Consider the following 19,468-nt stretch of genomic DNA (forward strand, 5'->3'; position numbering starts at 1 on the left):
AGCCCTCATTCGGAGCCAGCAGTTGTGTCTGTGTCAATCTCACAGCAATCCATCACCAACTAGACCCGAAATTACTGCGACAAAATTGATCACCGTTTTTGATCAGCAGACTCCGAACGTCATCTGGACAATTAGCAGTCACTCTCATCTGACCTATGTGTGCAATGCAATAAGACGTGATGAGTGGCTGACGAGAATTTGCGTGTGAGAGTGGATATATGGTAGTGAGATTCACTATAAATTGTCAGCATTGGTTGGATGGGGAAGTATTCATGTTATGTGTAAGGAATGCTGAAAGTTTGAAATGAATTTCAGTTCAGGTGATAGGAGTGTAGTTGATGAGTTTTCTGTGAAGCAATTGAATGATTGTAATAGTCACGGGTTATTGATAGGATTTGAAGAAGTAAATGAAGTATGAAGTTATTCAGAAGTAAAATACGGAGGAGAAGGAGGAGGAGGATGAGAAGAAGAAAAAGAAAGTTATGATGATGATAACGATGATGAAGAAGAAGAAGAGGGAAAAGACAGAACGTGGAGAAGGAGTAATAGAAGATTAAAGAGGTGAAATAGGAAATGTAGGTGAGGAGGAGAAGAGGAGGGTACCAGCAATTTCAATTTATAATAAGAAGATGTGGTGGTTCTGGGAAAGATGAAGCTTACGGAATAGAAGAAGAAAAGGATAGAAAAATGAGCTTCAATTTAAATAAGAGACGGCAGAGAGACATGGAGAAAAAAGAAAAGAAACGAGAAACTTGAGAAGTAGTGATAAGAGGAGATGGATTCAGAAGTGGAAGTATCGAATTATTAACTAGAAAAAATAGAGTAGAAGAAATAACATGGGAGAAAAGGTGTTGAAGAAGCTACCTCATAGAAAGATTGATTGATTGAATAGCTGCCTTTATTAAAAAAACCTGGGAGGGCGAAGTTAGGGCTCAGCCGACCCTCTCTTACACTTAACCTTCAAAGATGAGAGAAGCTTGAAGAACAGTAAAGAAGCGGTAGATGTGGAAAGATTAGGAGAAGATGAACTGGTTAAAAACGAAAAAACAGTAGAAAGGGAGAGAAGTATTCATGAAGAAAAAGAGAAGGACGAGTAGAACAGAAAGAAGAAAGCGAAAGAGGAGAAGAATTGATTAAGGTGATAGGAGCAAAACAGGAAAGGAAAAGGAGAAGGCTAATAGGAATGAGCATAAAAGGAGGATAATAGGGAAGAGAAACAGAGGTGTAAGGAGGAAGTTGAAAAATGGGAATAATAATAAAGAAGAAGAAGGAAGAGGATGACGAGAAGAAGAAGAAGAATAAAGAGTATGACGAGGAGGAGAAGACGGAGAAGAATGCTATGAGGATTGGTACAATACAAGGGTATATCTAAACTGTATCCTGCTGTATTCTCTACTATATATGCTGTATGGGTGTATGCTATACTTAGTACCAGGTGGTCTGTCTGTCAGTTGCAACTGTTGTCCTATGTTTATAACCCTGTTGTATTGCTAGAAACAGTAATGAATCTATTTATCTACCTATCCTAGGCCGTATCTGCCACGTCATGACGACAGCAGCTGATTAAACGACGTAATTGATTGGACAGATTCCGTTATTTGTTTCATTACGTAACATTTTGGAAATGACGTGTGTCTCAGTACAGTAATTGTGAATGATTAGCAAAAAGGTAGGCAGGTGTTTTATCCGGGAACCATGACCTAACCAACGTAACCGTTATCTATCATGGTTCGAAAAGAGTAATCAGTATTGAATTGGAATATAATGAGAGGAAAAATGTTTCAATTAAATATTAATAATAATAATTAAGTTCTTTATTAATTATAATTGATTTCTTTAATATGTGAATATTTCCTATTTTAGTGATAATAATGTGAAATATTTCTTCTATGTTTGAAGCCTGTGAAAACTAATTAAGGACTAAAAATTTTGTGAAGTGAGAAACTACAAGTCTTAACCTATTTCGGACTATGTGTAACCTTATCTAAATTTGGGAGAGAAATAGCACAAGTTTAACTTTTTTTTCTCTCCTTATCATTTTGATGATGTACTTATTGTATGAATCGATAAATGAAATAATATATTTTAGTGATAAGGTGGAGATATCACTGGATAATAATATTACACTCAATTTAATACAGTAGTAGTAGATATATTATGTTGAAGTAGGTTTATTATTTTGATGCTCTCATGATCTTTGATATTAATATTCTCTTAATACCGCAATAACTGATGGTTCATCTTTACAATATTAATCTCGTAATCATCTTTACAAATCTTGTAATTCACATAATATTGATCATACATTTTCACATAGCAGATTATGTTGTGAAACTTTGATGGTGAAATTTTCACAATAACAGAGTACCTCATACACATTGAAACACAAAAATAAGAAGTGAACGAAATTATAATATTACAAACGCTAACAACAATAAGTTGGCTACATGATACACAAAAACGAGGAGTTGGACAAGGCAAAGGAAAAATGCAAAGGAGAAAGAAACAAAGAAGAATTGGACGTGGGAGAAGAACGAGGAGGAGGAGTAGTAGGAAGAGGAGCAGGAGGAGGAGGAGCAGCAGGAGGTGGAAGAGAAACAGGTGGATGAAGAGGAGCAGGAGGAGGAAGAGAAACAGGTGGATGAAGAGGAGCAGTAGGAAGAAGGAGAGGAGAGGAAAATAGAATATGGAGGAGTTCTGTTTTTTCCTTTGGATTTGCTTCATTCGATATTTCCCCCGAATACTGACCCTCCCCAGTCACCACTCACATTCGCGTCAGTGCCTTTTCCTTCCCTCCTCACACTTTTCGCCGATTCTTTCTCCAGATTCCACTATTCACTCCTCATCCCATCGTCTCCCCACCCCACCTCACGAATTATGTTTTTCCGCATTGTTGAAGCCTGTACATTCACTCATATCTTCTGAGCATTGTTGGGAAAAACCTTCACAACCAGTCAAGCAGTTCCGCAGAATATTTGCGCCAAATTCACCAAAGAATTGCAAGAAATGCAAGAGAAAGAATTCGAGGGAAAGTTTGAGAGATAAGAGAGAGGGATAGATGAGTAAGAGTGGGAGTAGAATTAATGGGATGAGAGAATGAATAAGAGAGATGAGTAGAAAATCAAAAATAAAGAAAAAATGTGTTGGAAAGCTGTTACAGAAATAGTAACAAAGACTAGAAGAGTAGTAAAGTAATAGTCTGCAAATGAATGAAAAAAGGGTTGAGATTTGAATTTAGGTCTGGTCAGAACGAAGGATGAATGAAGTTGGGATAATGTTGATGAAAGAAGGAAAGAATATGAAACAAAAAGTGGAAATAAATTGAACAAGAACGAGAAATAGCCCGAGAAAAAAGTGGTTGAGGGAGGGGAAGAGTCCTGATTTGAATTCCATACGAATTCCCTCAAATTTACTCTGGCCTGATAAGAATGTCATTGTTAGCTTCAAATCCATGTGGAACATTTTTCCTGTAATTTTCCGTTGAAACAGTATCCCAATTTGTCGCTCTGCTGATAGAAGATCGGAATTTTTAGAAAGAGGTGTATCAATATTTCTCCTGGCTCAAGTTGTATTCACTGGAATAAATTCCAATTGTAGGTGTTTCAGAAAATTTGTGTTTTAGAAATTGGTTGGAATGGTTTTCCATGAAAAACGAAGAGTTTGCTTGAATTTGATGTTTCATTTCCAGCAATGTGACTCAGAATATGAAATTTTATCGAGCATGTTTTTCGACCAACACCTTTTCATCATTCACTGAATCAGGAATAAAGTGTAGCATTTCGAATGTTTTTCATGTAATTATTGTTTTTCAGGGTTCACTATTTAATTTTGATCATAAGAGATGATTGATAATGGTGTAAAACCCGAGACTAGTTCCTGTTATTGTAATAAATCAACGGGAACGGTTTTTTACCTCCTTTAATACTACACAGACATACCTTTTGCGTTGTCTATAGTGAGGTCCACGTTATAATGGCAGTGTATAAAGATAAAAGAACAGCGTTGCCTATTCTCTGCCTTGATTAATTATATTTCTACATTGTTAAAAACAGAGTTGGCATCGTTGCGGAGCTAGAAAATGATAGTACTACCTGCTTTGTCGAATGATTGACAAGGATAGCATCATTAAAGTTGATCAAATACTGTCATTATAACGTGGACCTCACTATATACTGTATTTCCTATCTTAGGAAACTTATTCATACAGTATATGAATAATCTTCAAAACTGTGTTCAGGGTTTTCGTTATCGGCTACCATGGAGTAAAGAACTACCAAGTATCCCTTTTCTGTGCTGCTACCATTCACCAATCCAATTGCTGGCCCCAACATACGTATCTTCACTTCTTCACGGTCACTCTGTTGTGTTTCTGAAGTGAGAGAAGAGAAAAACGTGAAAGACAGGTGAAGGCTGTGTGGAAAATGAGAAGAAAACTATCGAACGGAAGTGGATAATTGAGGCACCGGGTGTGAAAGGCAATGAATTGATAAGGACCCACTTACACTGTGCATTCAGGTAAAACAATGAGTTTGTTGTAAAAAAACTTGAAAGTACAAAAACCAGTAGTTAAGCTGTGGGGAGAGGTCTAGCAATTCTGAGAGTCAGAGTAAATTGGGTGTCAACTAACTAACTGACATGGTGAACCAGTTATTAAAAGTTAACTGCGGTTACCGTACATACTTATTCACTTCTCAAACTTCCCTTACATTTTGTTTATGAAACATTGATTTTTTTAATTATACCCGTAAAGAGCTAGTATTATGACTGACAGAGGAACCTACTCTAGTGGAATGAAACATTTTCAGTTTTTGTTTAAAATCTGATGATGAATAATGTGAATGGAAGTATTCGACATTGATTTCTTGTTCAATTGTAACTTAATTTGAGAATAATAATCACTGTAGACTTATATTTACATGTTATCTTGTTCTTTATGTTTCTCGTATGTTACTCTTGCTTTTGTTTATTTATTATTTATTTAATCATACACGTACTGTATCTGATGGATGATGAGCAGTGTAGTATTCAGTGTTTTCTCATGTTCACATAATTTGGTATGATTGAGGTTCACGTTTTTAAAAATCAACTTCTATTAATTGTTTCTAAATGGATCTATCTGCCGAAAAACATATCATAGCTATCATACAATCACAAAGTTATCATATAACCAACCACTGGATTGTATGTGGGAAACTCGAATATCAATCGTTGATACCAATCCCCTCACGTTGAGAGGTCCAATCTTGAAGATTTTAAATATTTACTTTTGACTAGTGAAGATTTTTAACTAATTCCGTCTTTTCTGTTGAAATTCACTGTCTGAGTAAATATTAGAATTCATGTTTCAAATGATATGGATAATGGATAAGCATTCCTTCACAACACCTCAAAGGGAAATGGAAATCATGTATGAATCGAGTGATGGAAAATCTTGATGTAGTGAATAACAAATTCAACTTGAATTTTAGTGCTCTATCATCCATTTTAAGGTCTCTCAGATTTTAAATCAAGACTCCCTCAGGTTTGCTCTCTGAATTTGTTCGTTTGAAAAACTGTTCATGGGTGCACTTGGATTCATTATTAATATTATTTGTAATTCAAATAACTATTCATCACCTGTACTTCTCTCATCTTGCCATTTTCTCTACTCCGGCATGTTTGCTTTTCTTCAAAGATGAGAAATCCCGATGCTCAGTGATTTGAAAAGTTCATATTTTCAATTTGAATTCACGAAGTAGTCCTGCGTATTTTGAAGCTACCTGTGATGAATGATAGTTTTCGAAAATATTTTGAAGTCAAGCGGTGTGTAAATCTCAAAACAGTTTCCAGATTCTATCAACCAGTGGTAGCATTTTTTCCCACATCCGTTCTAGCCCCGTCCATCCGAGGCTGGATCTGAATTCTTATTTTTACAGCGGAAATTCACACTGACATCGAAGCATTCCTTTCTTCTTGGTCCTCTATTTTCCTTCTTCCTCCACATACTCCATCGGCCCTCTTCTTTCTCTTCTCTGTTTTCTGTTCCTCTTTCTCTTGCACGTACCACCTGTACGTACCCACATCCTTTATGATGTTGTCGTTCTTCTTCTTTTTCGAATGCCAATCATGTGGTCTTTCCAGAGTCGGGTGGAAGTTGATACGCAGCTCTGAACAGACATCAGGCAAAACATATCATTATGTGGTAGTCGCCGCCTGGCTTGAATTAGACGATTCAAACTACAGTTGATGTCGACTAGTTGGACTGGAACTTCGTTTTTTGACAAAAAATTTGCTGCTGTCTCAGCCGTGCAGTGTTGCCACTGTTCTGAAACAAAATAATGAGAAACTGAATGAGCTTGAATAGTATTCTTCTGGTTTCTTTATTTTGATTAGATCCTTACACTTTACAGGGTGCTAGCAATATTCTCCACCAGTCATTCAATTGTACCAGAGATATTACTTTCACAGAAATTATAGTATTCCGTCTCTCTATGATATCCATTCATCAATTTATATTGGCTGTGTTGTGTGGATTTTTCTATTGGAAATTGGATATCAGTGTTTGATCACTTGATTCGTTAAGAGTATTTCTTTTTCCAGTATTGGGTATATTCTATTCACTGAATAGTACTGATTCATACAACACGAAGTCCAATTTATAATAAATCAACAATCAAGTATACTTGAACAATTTCTAAATACAATTCATGAAGAGTCTAAATTTTAATTGCATCATGTACCAATTGAAGAACTTCACCTCAGTTCACGTACAGTGAATATTTAGTTAGAATAGTTTTAATGAATATAATATTCACTAGAACTGATTTACTTGCTATTGATATACAAATCCAAATTCATTAAATACCAAAACATAATACAATACTGTATAAAATTTCAGTATCCGAATCAAGTACTCATGTGTATTTGGAGTATCAGTTTTTCCTTATTCTCCCATCTTTCACGCTACTTTATGCTACAATTTAATTTATTATTCACTCTCAATGACAATCGACTGAACTCAATGACTCTCAGTGAATGTAAAATTGAATTTCAATCAATTAGTACTTTGTATGGAGCATTCACTCTTTGTTTGGAGCAAGTACTCTTCCTGGAAGTTTGTTAAACAAAAAACTCCCTATACGCTGTATATCCGGTAGGATAATTTTTTTACTTTATATTTTAATTTTGGTTAATGTATATCATTTTACCTAACCTAAACTAACCTGTAAGTACGCTGTATCTTCCGTTGGATTATGTTTTTACTTAATATTCCAATATTGAAACTTGGTTAATGTTTATAATTCTGATTGCAATGAATAGCGAAAAATACTATTTTTGCAGTTACAAAGAAGTACATTTTGGAAGTGGAGAAATGGCTCTAGTCAAGTCCATTAGAGCATTAGAGTTTCTAGTTCCCATGTCTTGTTGAATAGAGGACCCGGCCAAGAAAGTGTGCATGCCAGAGACCGCCGAGATAAGAAAACGATTCCACGTAATTAATAGGGGGGAGTGCAGGTGAGTGAGTGAGCATGCATAGAAAATACAAGTACAATATTCACACACAAAGAACGACCAAGAATGCCGAACGAGTGTGATAGCGTAAAAACGGATAAGGATGGAAAGAGGAGAAGAAGGAATCTGAGGAGGTGATGGTGAAGGAGAAAAAGAAGAATAAGAAGAGGATGAGTAGGAGGAGGAGGAAGTAGAAGTAGAAGATAAGAAGTAATAAAGGCGGGTACCACTAAACACGCGAAGGTGATTTCGCCAGCTTGGCTTCGTGAATATCTGTCCGAATGTCTGTCGTTTCTGTCAGTCTGTCTTTCAAGTCTGTCTTTTCATACAGTTTAACACATCACTTGACTGTACTCAATGGCCAGGAATTAGAATGGCTGGCAATGTATCCATCAAAAACAGTGTCCTTTTCAAGTCTTTTTTAAATTCCATCTCCATCCTTCTTTTCTCGGTTCTCCTTTCTCTTTCTGTCCGTCCCACGCTTCAAGTAGTGACGTATCATGGACGCATTCGTGTAGGAGTGTCTCTCGCAGCAGACAATTAGTCGGTCCACGATCCACGAAGCTTGCACACCTACTTGCTGTGAAGTTGTCACTCATTTAGCTTCTGCCTATTTTCCCATTTCCTCTTCTACTTCATCCTGTCTTCCCTTTTTCCAAGACTCATGAAATTCTTCTTTTCAACTAAGCAGTAATCTCCCATTTATAAATTGAGCTACTAATTAGTAAACTGATTGTAATATTTCACAATTTTTGTTCCCCTTGAACCTACGTCATTTCTATTCTGTATAACAAATAGGTTCTACTTTTTGTTTCTAGAAGTTATCTACTCATCTACATATTTATTTTCTGTTCTGAATATGTTAATTGTTCATTTGTTTCCATTATAATGTAGTGTTAGTATGCAATGGGTCTTGCAAGACCTGGCAATACATTGTCATTTCTCTTAAAGAATCTACTTCCTATTAACAAACAATCAATATTTTTTGGTTTTTTAAATTGTAATATTTCACAATTTTTTTCCTGAACCAAATCTCTTATTAACAAAAAATAAATATTTTTGTTTTTTTTTCAAATTCATGATATTGTTAATGTCATATCTCATAATTACAGAAGTATTTGAGTAGATCCTTTATGTATTCAATAAAGAAATGGAAATTTCATTTCGATGGAATCTAAATTCTATTCTTGGTTGGTTCACTCTAAAAACTCGAAAAATGTTGTAGCTCTGATTACCAACTGTGATCATCATTTCATTCAATTTCCAATTTCACTGTACCATCAAAGTTGGGTATACATATTTTGCAAAGAGAAAATTAGAATTCTTGTTATGGAATGCGTTCTGAAGTGCATTTTTAACGTGCGTTTCCCTATCAAATTTACGTTTGTCTGTCATAAAATGTTCTGTGTTATTTCTGTACAGAGCAAAACGTCTCATTGTTTCCAGGCTTCTCTCTCTCTCTCTCTCTCTCTCTCTCTCTCTCTCTCTCTCTCTCTCTCTCTCTTCTCTCTTTGGTAGAGAGTTAGTGGGAAGGATACTTCGAATATTCTCTCCGAAGAATGGACATTGATATGTCCAAAGCTCCGCCAATTTATGTAGATGCATAACAATATTATCAATTTCATCTATAGTTATTACAAATTGCTTTTTTTCATATCATATACAGCTCAATAATTATTTTTTTAATTCATATTTTGTAAATTCATCTATAATTTTGCTGTATTGTAAGCTATTGTATATAAGTGTAATAAAGTAATAAGTGTAAAGTGTAATAAGTGTACATAAATAAAGTACTCAATCAATCAATCTCTCTCTCTCCCCTCTCTCACCCCCTCTGTCTTTCTCTATCTCCCCCTCTCTCTTTCTTTTTCTGCTCATTATTAAAAAATTTGGGTGTGTTTTTGAGGTGGGACATGTGCATGTCGAGTAGAAAAAGAGACAATGACTAAAAGAGGAAAAAATATGTACGAGAATAGAGTGAGTGGGAGATAATTTAAAAAAGTAGAAGATAGAAAAGAGAAGGTTGAAGAGGGAAGAAAGAGAATATAGAGAGTAGAGTGAGTGGGAGAAAATTTTTACAAGAGAGTGAAAGATAGAAAAGAGAAAGATGAAGAGGAAAGAGAGAGAAAGAGATGAGAGGAAAAGTCGAATCCGAAGAGAGAATATAGAGAGTAGAGTGAGTGGGAGAACATTTTGAAAAGAGAAGGATGAAGAGGACAGAGATGAGAGAAAAAGTCAAATCCGGAGAGAGAATATAATATGTGACCTGCGTGGGAATTGAGTGGAGCTATCATCAGCATTCGTAATTTGTGCTGTCTGTATATACGAGACTCAGCCACCAGGCTCAGCTCTCATTATTCAATCTGTACATATTATTCAATTATTGTTATTCTTGTTGGATTCGCTCGTACGCCTGCTATTATTCTAACTTGTGACTCATTCATTCTGACACTGTTGAATGGCAGTCAAATTTGTGATGGCGTAATTTCGGAGTAGCGAGAATCTGACCATAAAGCGATGCCTAGTTTGTGGAACGATGCTTTTGTAGATTGATGGAAACATGGATGTCCCAATACACATTGTGTGTGAGGTATTTTAATTGTTGTCAGAAAAATCATGAATGTCAATCACTAATCAACATTTCATTTGGAGCGGGGTCGTGGATTCAATTCTCCCACACAATCATGTGAGTGTGGTACTATTGGTTGCATATTTTCAGTCTTTTGTTTTTGACGAATAAGGGCTGTTTGCCCACCTAGTTCATCTATAAAAATTTTTATGGCCAAAAATCTTTTATAACCAATTATAATAGTTCGTCAAAATTTTGGCACGCATGATATGATTAAACATGTTATTGAGAAAAATGTTCATGTTATTGAGAAAACATCCAGATATTACGTCTCAATATCACTGGTTATTGTTCCTGTTGCCTCAATTATCATTTCTATGGTTGTGATGATGATCATAAGTAACAAACACTGAATACTGAATATTTTTGGCTGTATCCTATTCTCCCTTCGAAAACCGTACCTTGTTACTATTGTAAGTAATAAGAACTGAATAAACTATTACCTTTCAATAATTCACATTTTCCTTCTCGAATGACACTAAACATTACATTATATTATGCAAATAACAGTACAGTCAGGGTCCTTTTAGCTTTGCCTGTCGGCGGAGGGCCACTTAACTAGAGTTCAATACTATCTGTTCAAAAACATCAACCATTTTTCAATTTATTGTGCATTTTTGCAATCAAATACACTGAACACGGCAGAGACCTTCTGACCTGATAAGAAATCTCTATTTAGTTCACTAGTCACCGTTTTTCTGCACCTTTTCAGTTCACTGTTTCACGCACAAACCTATCCATCACTCAGCGGGCGTCATGTGGATCGAATGATCTATGCAAAAAACAGCGGCTCCATTTCTGCTGTTGTTCATCTCCGTTGATGCGCTCCATTGAGACGGATCCGTGTCGGATTGTGTCGTGTCGTGTCGTATCGGATGGTGTCGTGTCGTTGTCTATAGTGAGGCTCACTTCAAACTTTTAGCTTTCCTTATAAAGAAAATTATAACATAATGATGATTGGCGGCAACATATTTGCAACTACGATCAGACTACTGTATATGTGTATATATAATTGTTTTTAGAGTACTTTTTCCTTTGTGTAAATTGTGAAATTCGATGATTTTTTAAAAGTTGTCCAAACAGCTGTTCTACAGATGAAATATCTTGACTATGACTGTGTTCTTTTTATAAACTTCTCTACCTACCTACCTCATGCACGAGAAGGAGATTACAAAGTCCATTTCTCAAGGATGGGGTGGACCCACCATCAATTTCTCAGGAGAAAGACTCATGCCAGTTGATAGAACTGATAAACAACTATTCAGGATATGAATTTGAAAAAAATCGTTAGAACCGTTTTTGAGAAAATCGTGAAAAACATGGTTTTTCAGTAACTGCCATTTTTCTCAAGAATATTACGGAGCTCCTGCAATTTTTCCAGAAACGAGACTGATATCAGTTGATAGGGCTTATCAATAGCTATCCATGGTATAAATTTGAAGAAAATCTTTAGAGCCGTTCTAGAGAAAACCGTGAAAAACACGGTTTTTAAGTAATCATCCGCCATTTTTCCCGCCATCTTGGATTGAATTCCTTAATGTCGGATCCTCATGGTATAAGGACCTTAAATTTAAAATTTCTAGTCAATCGGTTAATTAGGAATGGAGTTATCGTGTTCACAGTCATACACATACACATACACACACACACAGACCAACACCCAAAAATCATGTTTTTGGACTCAGGGGGCCTTGAAACGTATAGAAAACTTGAAATTAGGGTACCTTAATTTTTTTTTTTTGGAAAGCAATACTTTCCTTACCTATGGTAATAGGGCAAGGAAAGTAAAAATATGTCATTTTGTAGTGAATCTCACTATAAATAGTAAAGTACACTTCTAACTGTATCTTTATAAACGCTCTCATTCAAAAGATTCAACCAATGCTGACAGCTTGCAGTGAATCTGACTGTAGCAACCTATATCTGACACCGATTTGTGTGATTGGTTCGCTGAACGCAGTTTAACCTTGGCTAAGCGCACGTGCGATAGTGTTCTGATTCAGTTGGCAGTTCAGTGTTGCAGTAGTGAACAACTGTTCTGCTGCTAAATGCTCTTTCACTTTGCTGGAGTTGGAACTGTGTGAAGTGACATGCTTCCAAGGATTCTACCTTGCTGAGAATTGAGATGAAGAACTTGGGGAAGAATTTAATCGTATAATTGCCTTTAATAAGGGTGGAGTTGGGAGTCTAGGTCCTCTCTGCCACACAACCCTTTACATTCAATGTGTGTGTATCATTCAATACAAAGTGTGTATTACAAAATCAAAATTAACATGATACAAATTTAAATATGATGGAGATAACGATAATTATCAAGAGAAAGGAAAAGGCTCGGGAGTAGAAGATGAAAAAATAGGGAAAAGAAAAAGAATGTAAAGGAGTGCAACTGAAATAGGTGTAGAAAAAGTAGGTGATAGGAATTTAAAATCGTAGCTAAAATGAATAATGTGCATTTCATGAAATTTTTCCGTGTGCATAGAGAAAAACGGAGTTGAAATCAATCGAGGAGTAGAATAAAAATGTGAAAGAAATTAGATGGAGTAGGAACTACTATGGTGTGAATAATAGCAAATAAAACTGAAAGTGTGACAATTTTCAGATATATAGAGGATACTATATTAGATTGAGGAGTCTTCTCCTTAAAGATAAAAGTAATAATTTGATAATAATGAGGAAGAAGAGTAAATTAGAAGGAGAAGATGCAGAACTGATTGCGAATAAAGAGAAAATTTAAACAAATTAAGGATGAATAAAGAAGGGCGGGTTGAAAGAATGACGAAGGGATTGAAAGAAACGAAATAAATGATGATTGAGAAGTTTATGAAAACAACTATTTGTTGATAAATGGATTATAACTACTATGTTTGTTGATAAGTATAAGGAGAGTAAATGAGAAAGGGGGAAGAAGATTGTGTTCAAGTTACACCGGAAAATATCGAGGTGGAATACTATCAGAAAATCGGAGTATAAGGATAAGTTGAAGAAAAAACAGTTTCCAATAGAAGACTGCTTAGAGTTGAAATGTAAGCAAAGGAAACGAAGAAGTCACTTTTGAAGGGGGATGATTAAAATTAAAAAATGACATAATTTAAAGGTTATTTGACTGCTTGTCGTGTGAAATACATAGAAAAAATGTAATAATAGTATTTGGTTATATTAGTACCAAAGTAGGAGGAAAATAAGGCGTGTTGTCTGTATTTTTGGAAACTTTAGACAATGTAAGTGATAGGATGAACCTGTGGTGTGTGGATTCGTGTATGTTGGTGTTGGGGTTGGGGTACGTTTACATTTGCGTAGTGCGATTGACATGCTCGAGTAACGTGAGACGGCGAATGAAACAGAAGATGCTAACGGAACTGTGAGGTTAATCGTTGCATTCATCTGCTCGCGGCTTCATGCACGGCAGCTCGGAGCATTGCAGAGAGAGAGAGAGAGAGAGAGAGAGTGTGAGAGAGAGAGTGAGAAAGAGAGAGAACGAGAGTGAGAGAGAACAGTAGGAAGCGATAAAGGAAGAGAGAATGAACGAGAAATGTGAAGAGAATGAGCTAGAGATAGTAGAGAGAATGAGAAAGTAACAGTAGAGGGAGTGATGTACAGAGATTAGAATATACAGTATAGTAGTTGAAGAGAAGTAGAGACATGATAGATGGAAAGAATGAGATTCAAATATTAGAAACATAGTAAAGACAAACTTAGGATTGGTGAAGAGAAAGAGTCAAAGAGGTGAAAGAAATAATGATGTACGTGAAGGAAAATTTTGAAGGAGGAGGATTGGTTGAAGCACGAGGAATGAGAGAAGTGATGAAAATGGAGGGAAGTTGGAGAGAGATAAAATAGAATAAAAAGTAATGATGTAATAATGATGGGATTTATATAGAAAATGGTTGTAGGAGAAAATGATGTTAATGATTGATTTGAATCTAGGTGAGAAATAATAGCGAAGAAGAGGTACTGAAAAACTTATTAAAAGCGGAAAATACAGAGAATGAGTGAGTTATAATCAAAATAGAGCTAATCATGGATACGGAGAGTATGATACAAAAATACATCCATGGAAGAGGTTGGAATAAGGGTAGTTTAGTGTTCAAAGTTTTCATGGAAAATCGATTGAAGTAGTAATAAAAATGATGTGTCAAAGTGAAGAAATTACAGTGATAAAATAATAAAATTGCATTGATGAGTGGTGAATATTGATAGGGAGAAATTTTATTTCTAGAAAGAACGAGAAAGTAGAAAGAGTTGATGGCGAGAGAATTAGGGAGTTTGGCAATAATATCAGTTCCGAAATGATCAACACTGAAAGCAAATTTATAGTAGAGAAAAAATTGTAGAGTGTAGAATTTTGAAAACCTGAAAGAAAATTTATAGTAGAGAAAAAAATTTAGTGTAGAATTTTGAATGGTAAAATGATGAGAATAATATAAAAGGAAGTGGAAATATAAAGACAGAACTAGTTATGAAAATTAAATTAAAATATTTAAATTTGTATAGTGAAGTTGAGAGAGAGCGAGAAAGAGAATGGAATGATGGGGCGATGAGGAAGAGGGTGAATCGGTGCAGAAAATCAAAGTTTTATCCGTATAAGTAAATAATGACAGAAAGTGGAGGGAAAGATAGCAAAAGAGAAGAGTTACTAGAGTATAGACAAATATGGAGCTTAGATACTGAGTAAGAAAGAAGGTAGAAGATAGAGAATAAGGAGAAAGAGAGAGTGATTAGAAGAGGAAAGAGAGAAAGAGATAGATTGAAGGAGGAAAAGAGAAAGACAGTGATTGGAAGAGGAAGAGAGAATGACATACATTGAAAGAGGAATAGAGAAAGACAAAGATTGAAAGAGGAATAGAGAAATACAGAAATTGGAAGAGGAAGAGAGAAAGACTGACATTGAAAGAGGAATAGAGAAAGATAGAGGTTGGAAGAGGAAGAGAGAAAGACAGAAATTGAAAGAGGAATAGAGAAAGAGTGAGTTTGTAAAAGGAGGAAAGAGAATCAGGTAGATGAGGAGGATAAGAGGTGACACAGGATCCGTGAGAATGTTGTGCCGAGTGTGGGAAACCTGAATTATGATACGGGTGCTAGCAGCTCGTAGGCAGGCAGGTCTTGGTGAATTGTCGACTGGCAACCACAAAATGGCACCGGACCATCCAAATTACTGCTCACTACTTGGAGTGCCCGATTTCAAGCCAGAGGGATTCCAAATTATTACAGAGAGGTGTCAGAAAATTGTTCACTACTTTTTCGGTGGCCCAATCTGATGTGGTTACTTCAAACTGTCACAACATTCCTCATCAATTGCTTCAATGCTCCCATCCATCCAATGCTGACAGTTTGTAGTGAATCTCACAATGTATGATGTGGTGGAGTCACAAAGTGGTGGATAGTTTCATGGGCGATGAACCTGGAAAATGGAAAAGAAAATGAAATAAGACGTGATAGATGTTTCAATATGATGCGTTGGTTATGTATGTTACAAATGATTTGTGCTGGTTCTATGATGCCTGTCCTCTACTTTTATATCTGATTTTTGGTTATTCCCGGTTGCACAGTCGTACGATAATTTAGAGTTGTACAATAATTTACCTTTACAATAATTTTAAGTCTCATTCTAGTGAAATTTAATTTTGCTAAAAACTAGTCCTCATGAAACTCGAGTCATGATGAATACAAGTACTTTATAATTCATGAATTCTAAATCATTTCTAAATACAATGATTCAGACTCATTCACCCTTCTCTTAGAATCCTAGCTACATTGATCTTATCATTTACCCTCCACTGAATTACACATTTTATTTATAAAATAGAATTGTAGTTCCCTTTGAAAATTAATAAAATAATAAAACAAGAATACAAATTGTAACGTAACAATTTATATTACAATTTATATTACAATTTATAGTTAAGTTACAATTTGTATTCTTGTTTTATTATTTTATTAATTTTAAAGGGTACTATAACTATCTTATAAATACAAGAAAGTAGCCCTGAAATCAAACATTTTGCAAATTTTATCCTTTTTCTTGTTTAGTATGTTGAGTACATTCATCTGATAAAATACTGTGATACCTTTCACGGACATTCAAGATTATGTAGCATTCCACTCAGAATAAAACCATGGTTTCAATTGATAGGTCACATGAAACAGAAACATGAGACAACATTCATGTATTTATTTATGCTGAAAAATTGTTATTATCAACTCTTTTAATTTACTATATTGGAACATAAATTGAAAAATTGTCTTAATACGCCCCCGGAATTTAGAAACATGGAATGTACGGTTATGGATGTAAAAATCTGGTACTAGATTTCATGATAATACATAGATTAGATACTTGGAATACATATCATTCAAACTCCCAGGATGATTCAAAACAAAGCTTACTAATGACATCTATGCGATTCCTAGAATAATCACATCCCTGAACCTCATTTGTAAAATAGCTATTTACATTTACGTCTGACAACCCCCATATTTGCAACTAAAATTACAGCAGTAAACCACATTCAGCATTCCACTTCAAACTGTCAGCATCCCTAAACTTAATTCCTGTCTGCTTCCAATTGGAGCAATGTTGACAGTTAAAATGAAACCCACTATAGTCAGGTTCTATTGTCAGACTTTCTTACGAAGTACCCCACTGCATCCACATCTAACCAATGCTGACACCTAGAAGTGAATTCAACTATACCACTCATTACAAACAACAGCTATTATGCATCTCAGGTTAATCGGAGATTTAACTGACCAACACTTCAAGCAAGATAAACATGCGTCGTCGGGACGTCGGGTATCCCACCCTTGATCTTATCTCTTTCTCGCTTGCAACTGTTGTCACAGCGTTTGCCATACTTGTTTACTTTATAACAAACAAAACAAGTGCTTACAAGCTTGGCACACAGTCAGACGAATCAACATATCACACCCCCACCAACACACACACACAAGCAACACAAATCACATTAGAGACCCCCCAACCCACGAAGCCCTTTAGGAAAGTTTGGAAACCCCAGATCAACCCCCCTCCCCCCAACGCTAATAAACCTCAGTTAGTGGGTTTGGGCAACGCTGCCAAAATTCTCCCCCCCCCCTACCGCCCCTAATCGTTAGCCAATATGCGTCAATATTTTACAACTTTCGATAATCCAAACCGATAAAATTGCTCGGCAAACAATCCGTGGCCTGCAGTAATCCGAAGCCCCTCTTTGAATACAATGGCAATGTTGTCTTGAGATGACGCTCTTAACAATCAATTGCTTGCAATAGCTTGCAGCAGTTCAGACAGATTATATGATGGATTGAAATTCGATATTGCCGATGCGGATATGGGGACGGTTTGGGAGGAAGTTCTTGGTGAATAAATCGGCTGAACTCTGTCATTATTCTACCATGGAAGATGAAACTATATTTGAAATGAGTTTTCAAGTTGTTTTTATCAATAACTAATAAAATATACGAAATTTATTTCAAATTCATGATAGTCAAATTATTTACATTATTAGTGATATAAATTAACTATCATTGTTGTGGTACTCTATTAAAAGAATTCTCAACTATCATTTTCGACCAAGGAGACTAGTTATTTATTTATCAATTTTATTTCCAGCGGTTACACCAATTCTTAACTCATCTATTCTAGTGTGAGAGAATACAAGAATAACAATAAAATAATGAATATAATATAAAAGTAAAATACATGGAAAATTATTTTACATATTGATAGAAAATATTGATTATAAATCCTGTTCCTATAACATTTTAACAGAACTTATGTTGTGACTGCATAGATGTTGCCGATAAGAATCCAATTGAGTGATGACAGAATCATCAAAATCATTCGTACTACATTTCACTTTGACAGATAGAAAAAAACTTCCGATAAGGTTTCTATTTTGATAGAAGAATATTCCTTCTGTAAATGATTTTATGAAAATGAATTAAGTGATTTGATTCAATGAAATGATGAATAAAAACAAACTGGAAGTTCAACCACTTTTTGTAAGTGGTTGATAGTATAATACGGTAGTTGATTCAATTAATTAGTTGTTGGTTGATAACTTCTATAGGATGGTGAAATACTACACATCAGTTACCACACTACTATAATGTCAATGAAATTAATCAGTATAAAATAATACAAAACTTGTTCAGTGAACATGATTTCATGATTAGAGTGTGAATAAACATATCACTTTCACTTGAGACTTATCATTCATCACCCTACTCAACGAGTAGTTCTTTTTGCCTGTTTTATCGTGACCCACTTCACGTGTGTTTCTAATTTTCACTCTTTGCTTTTTTGTTGCAGAATCGCTGCAAGCGCCTCGCTTCATCACGCAACCCAGCTCGTCCACGAATATTGTCAGCGAAGGACGGACAAAAATTCTACAGTGCCAAGCCTTAGGTGAGCATCAATCTATATAGCTTTCTATCCTGATTTAGCCTCTATTTGCAAGCTATAGTAAGATTCAAATTGTCAGCAACCCGTATTTGATAACATCAATGATTCCCGTTCAACCAATATTGACAGTTTAAAAGTGAATCTTAAAACAGTATATTGGATAGATCTTTTTGCATTGCTCTTTTTTCTTTAATTATATTGCTGAAGGGCTGGTAGATTATTTTTGGGAAGGGTAGGACTGACTTGGTTTTTGGGTTAGGAGGTTGTCGCGAAGGTTAGAAAACAAGGGAAGTGAGACATTTCAAGAATAGAGCTTGAAACTGTCTTCTTGCAACGTAATTTCATCAATTAATTCATTATCAATAATAATTGTTCCTAACTTCAAAACTATTCTCAATATCCAGTTGTCCACAACACTGCTGTTTACAAGATTTTACTGATACTTTAAATATATTTTATATACTTTATATGTTTCATTCTTTGACAAAATAGTCAATTGGATTGGAGAACACAATGAATAAACAATAAGTAGTTGTTAAATTTGAAGTAGTATTGTAGAAATGTTATAAATTTAAAACCATCCTTACATAAGTGCATTTCCAGATTTCAGTATAGGAAAAATGAAAAAAAAAAAATTCAGAGGATTCAAATTTTATTTGTGGTACAAATTTAGCGCTTGACACCGGCTTCTTTAGATGGTTCAATCACAAGAAAATTCTTAAAATTGCAGTGGTCTCATGGGACCGAGCTTTTTCTGAACCATCTATACAAGAGTGCAATTTTGTGATATCAAGAACTTTAAAGTGAATAAATGAGCCCAAATACGAAGAATGATAGATAGAAGAGGTTAATTGATTCTGGTAAACTGGTCAGAATTTTTTCTAGTAAGCTATAGCTTTGAAAATTATTATGACAAAAAATGGTATTTCAACTTGGATTATTATTTT

The 19,468-nt window shown here is 35.2% G+C and overlaps 1 protein-coding gene across 6 annotated transcripts in view; it reads left to right on the forward strand.

Annotated features, from left to right (window-relative positions):
- Positions 1–19,468, forward strand: part of LOC111050276 (protein sidekick) — a 186,198-nt gene that overhangs the window by 88,075 nt on the left and 78,655 nt on the right. For all 6 annotated transcript variants that reach the window (XR_005572372.1, XR_005572371.1, XM_039437087.1 and 3 more), the window contains exon 2: positions 18,429–18,524. Coding sequence is in view for 4 of the 6 variants with exons in the window: in XM_039437087.1 (XP_039293021.1) it covers positions 18,429–18,524 (96 nt within the window). In the remaining 2 variants the exon portion in view is untranslated. The remainder of the gene's footprint in view (positions 1–18,428; positions 18,525–19,468) is intronic.

The sequence above is a fragment of the Nilaparvata lugens genome, chromosome 10 (assembly GCF_014356525.2).
Source record: "Nilaparvata lugens isolate BPH chromosome 10, ASM1435652v1, whole genome shotgun sequence".
NCBI classification, from domain to species: Eukaryota; Metazoa; Arthropoda; class Insecta; order Hemiptera; family Delphacidae; genus Nilaparvata; species Nilaparvata lugens.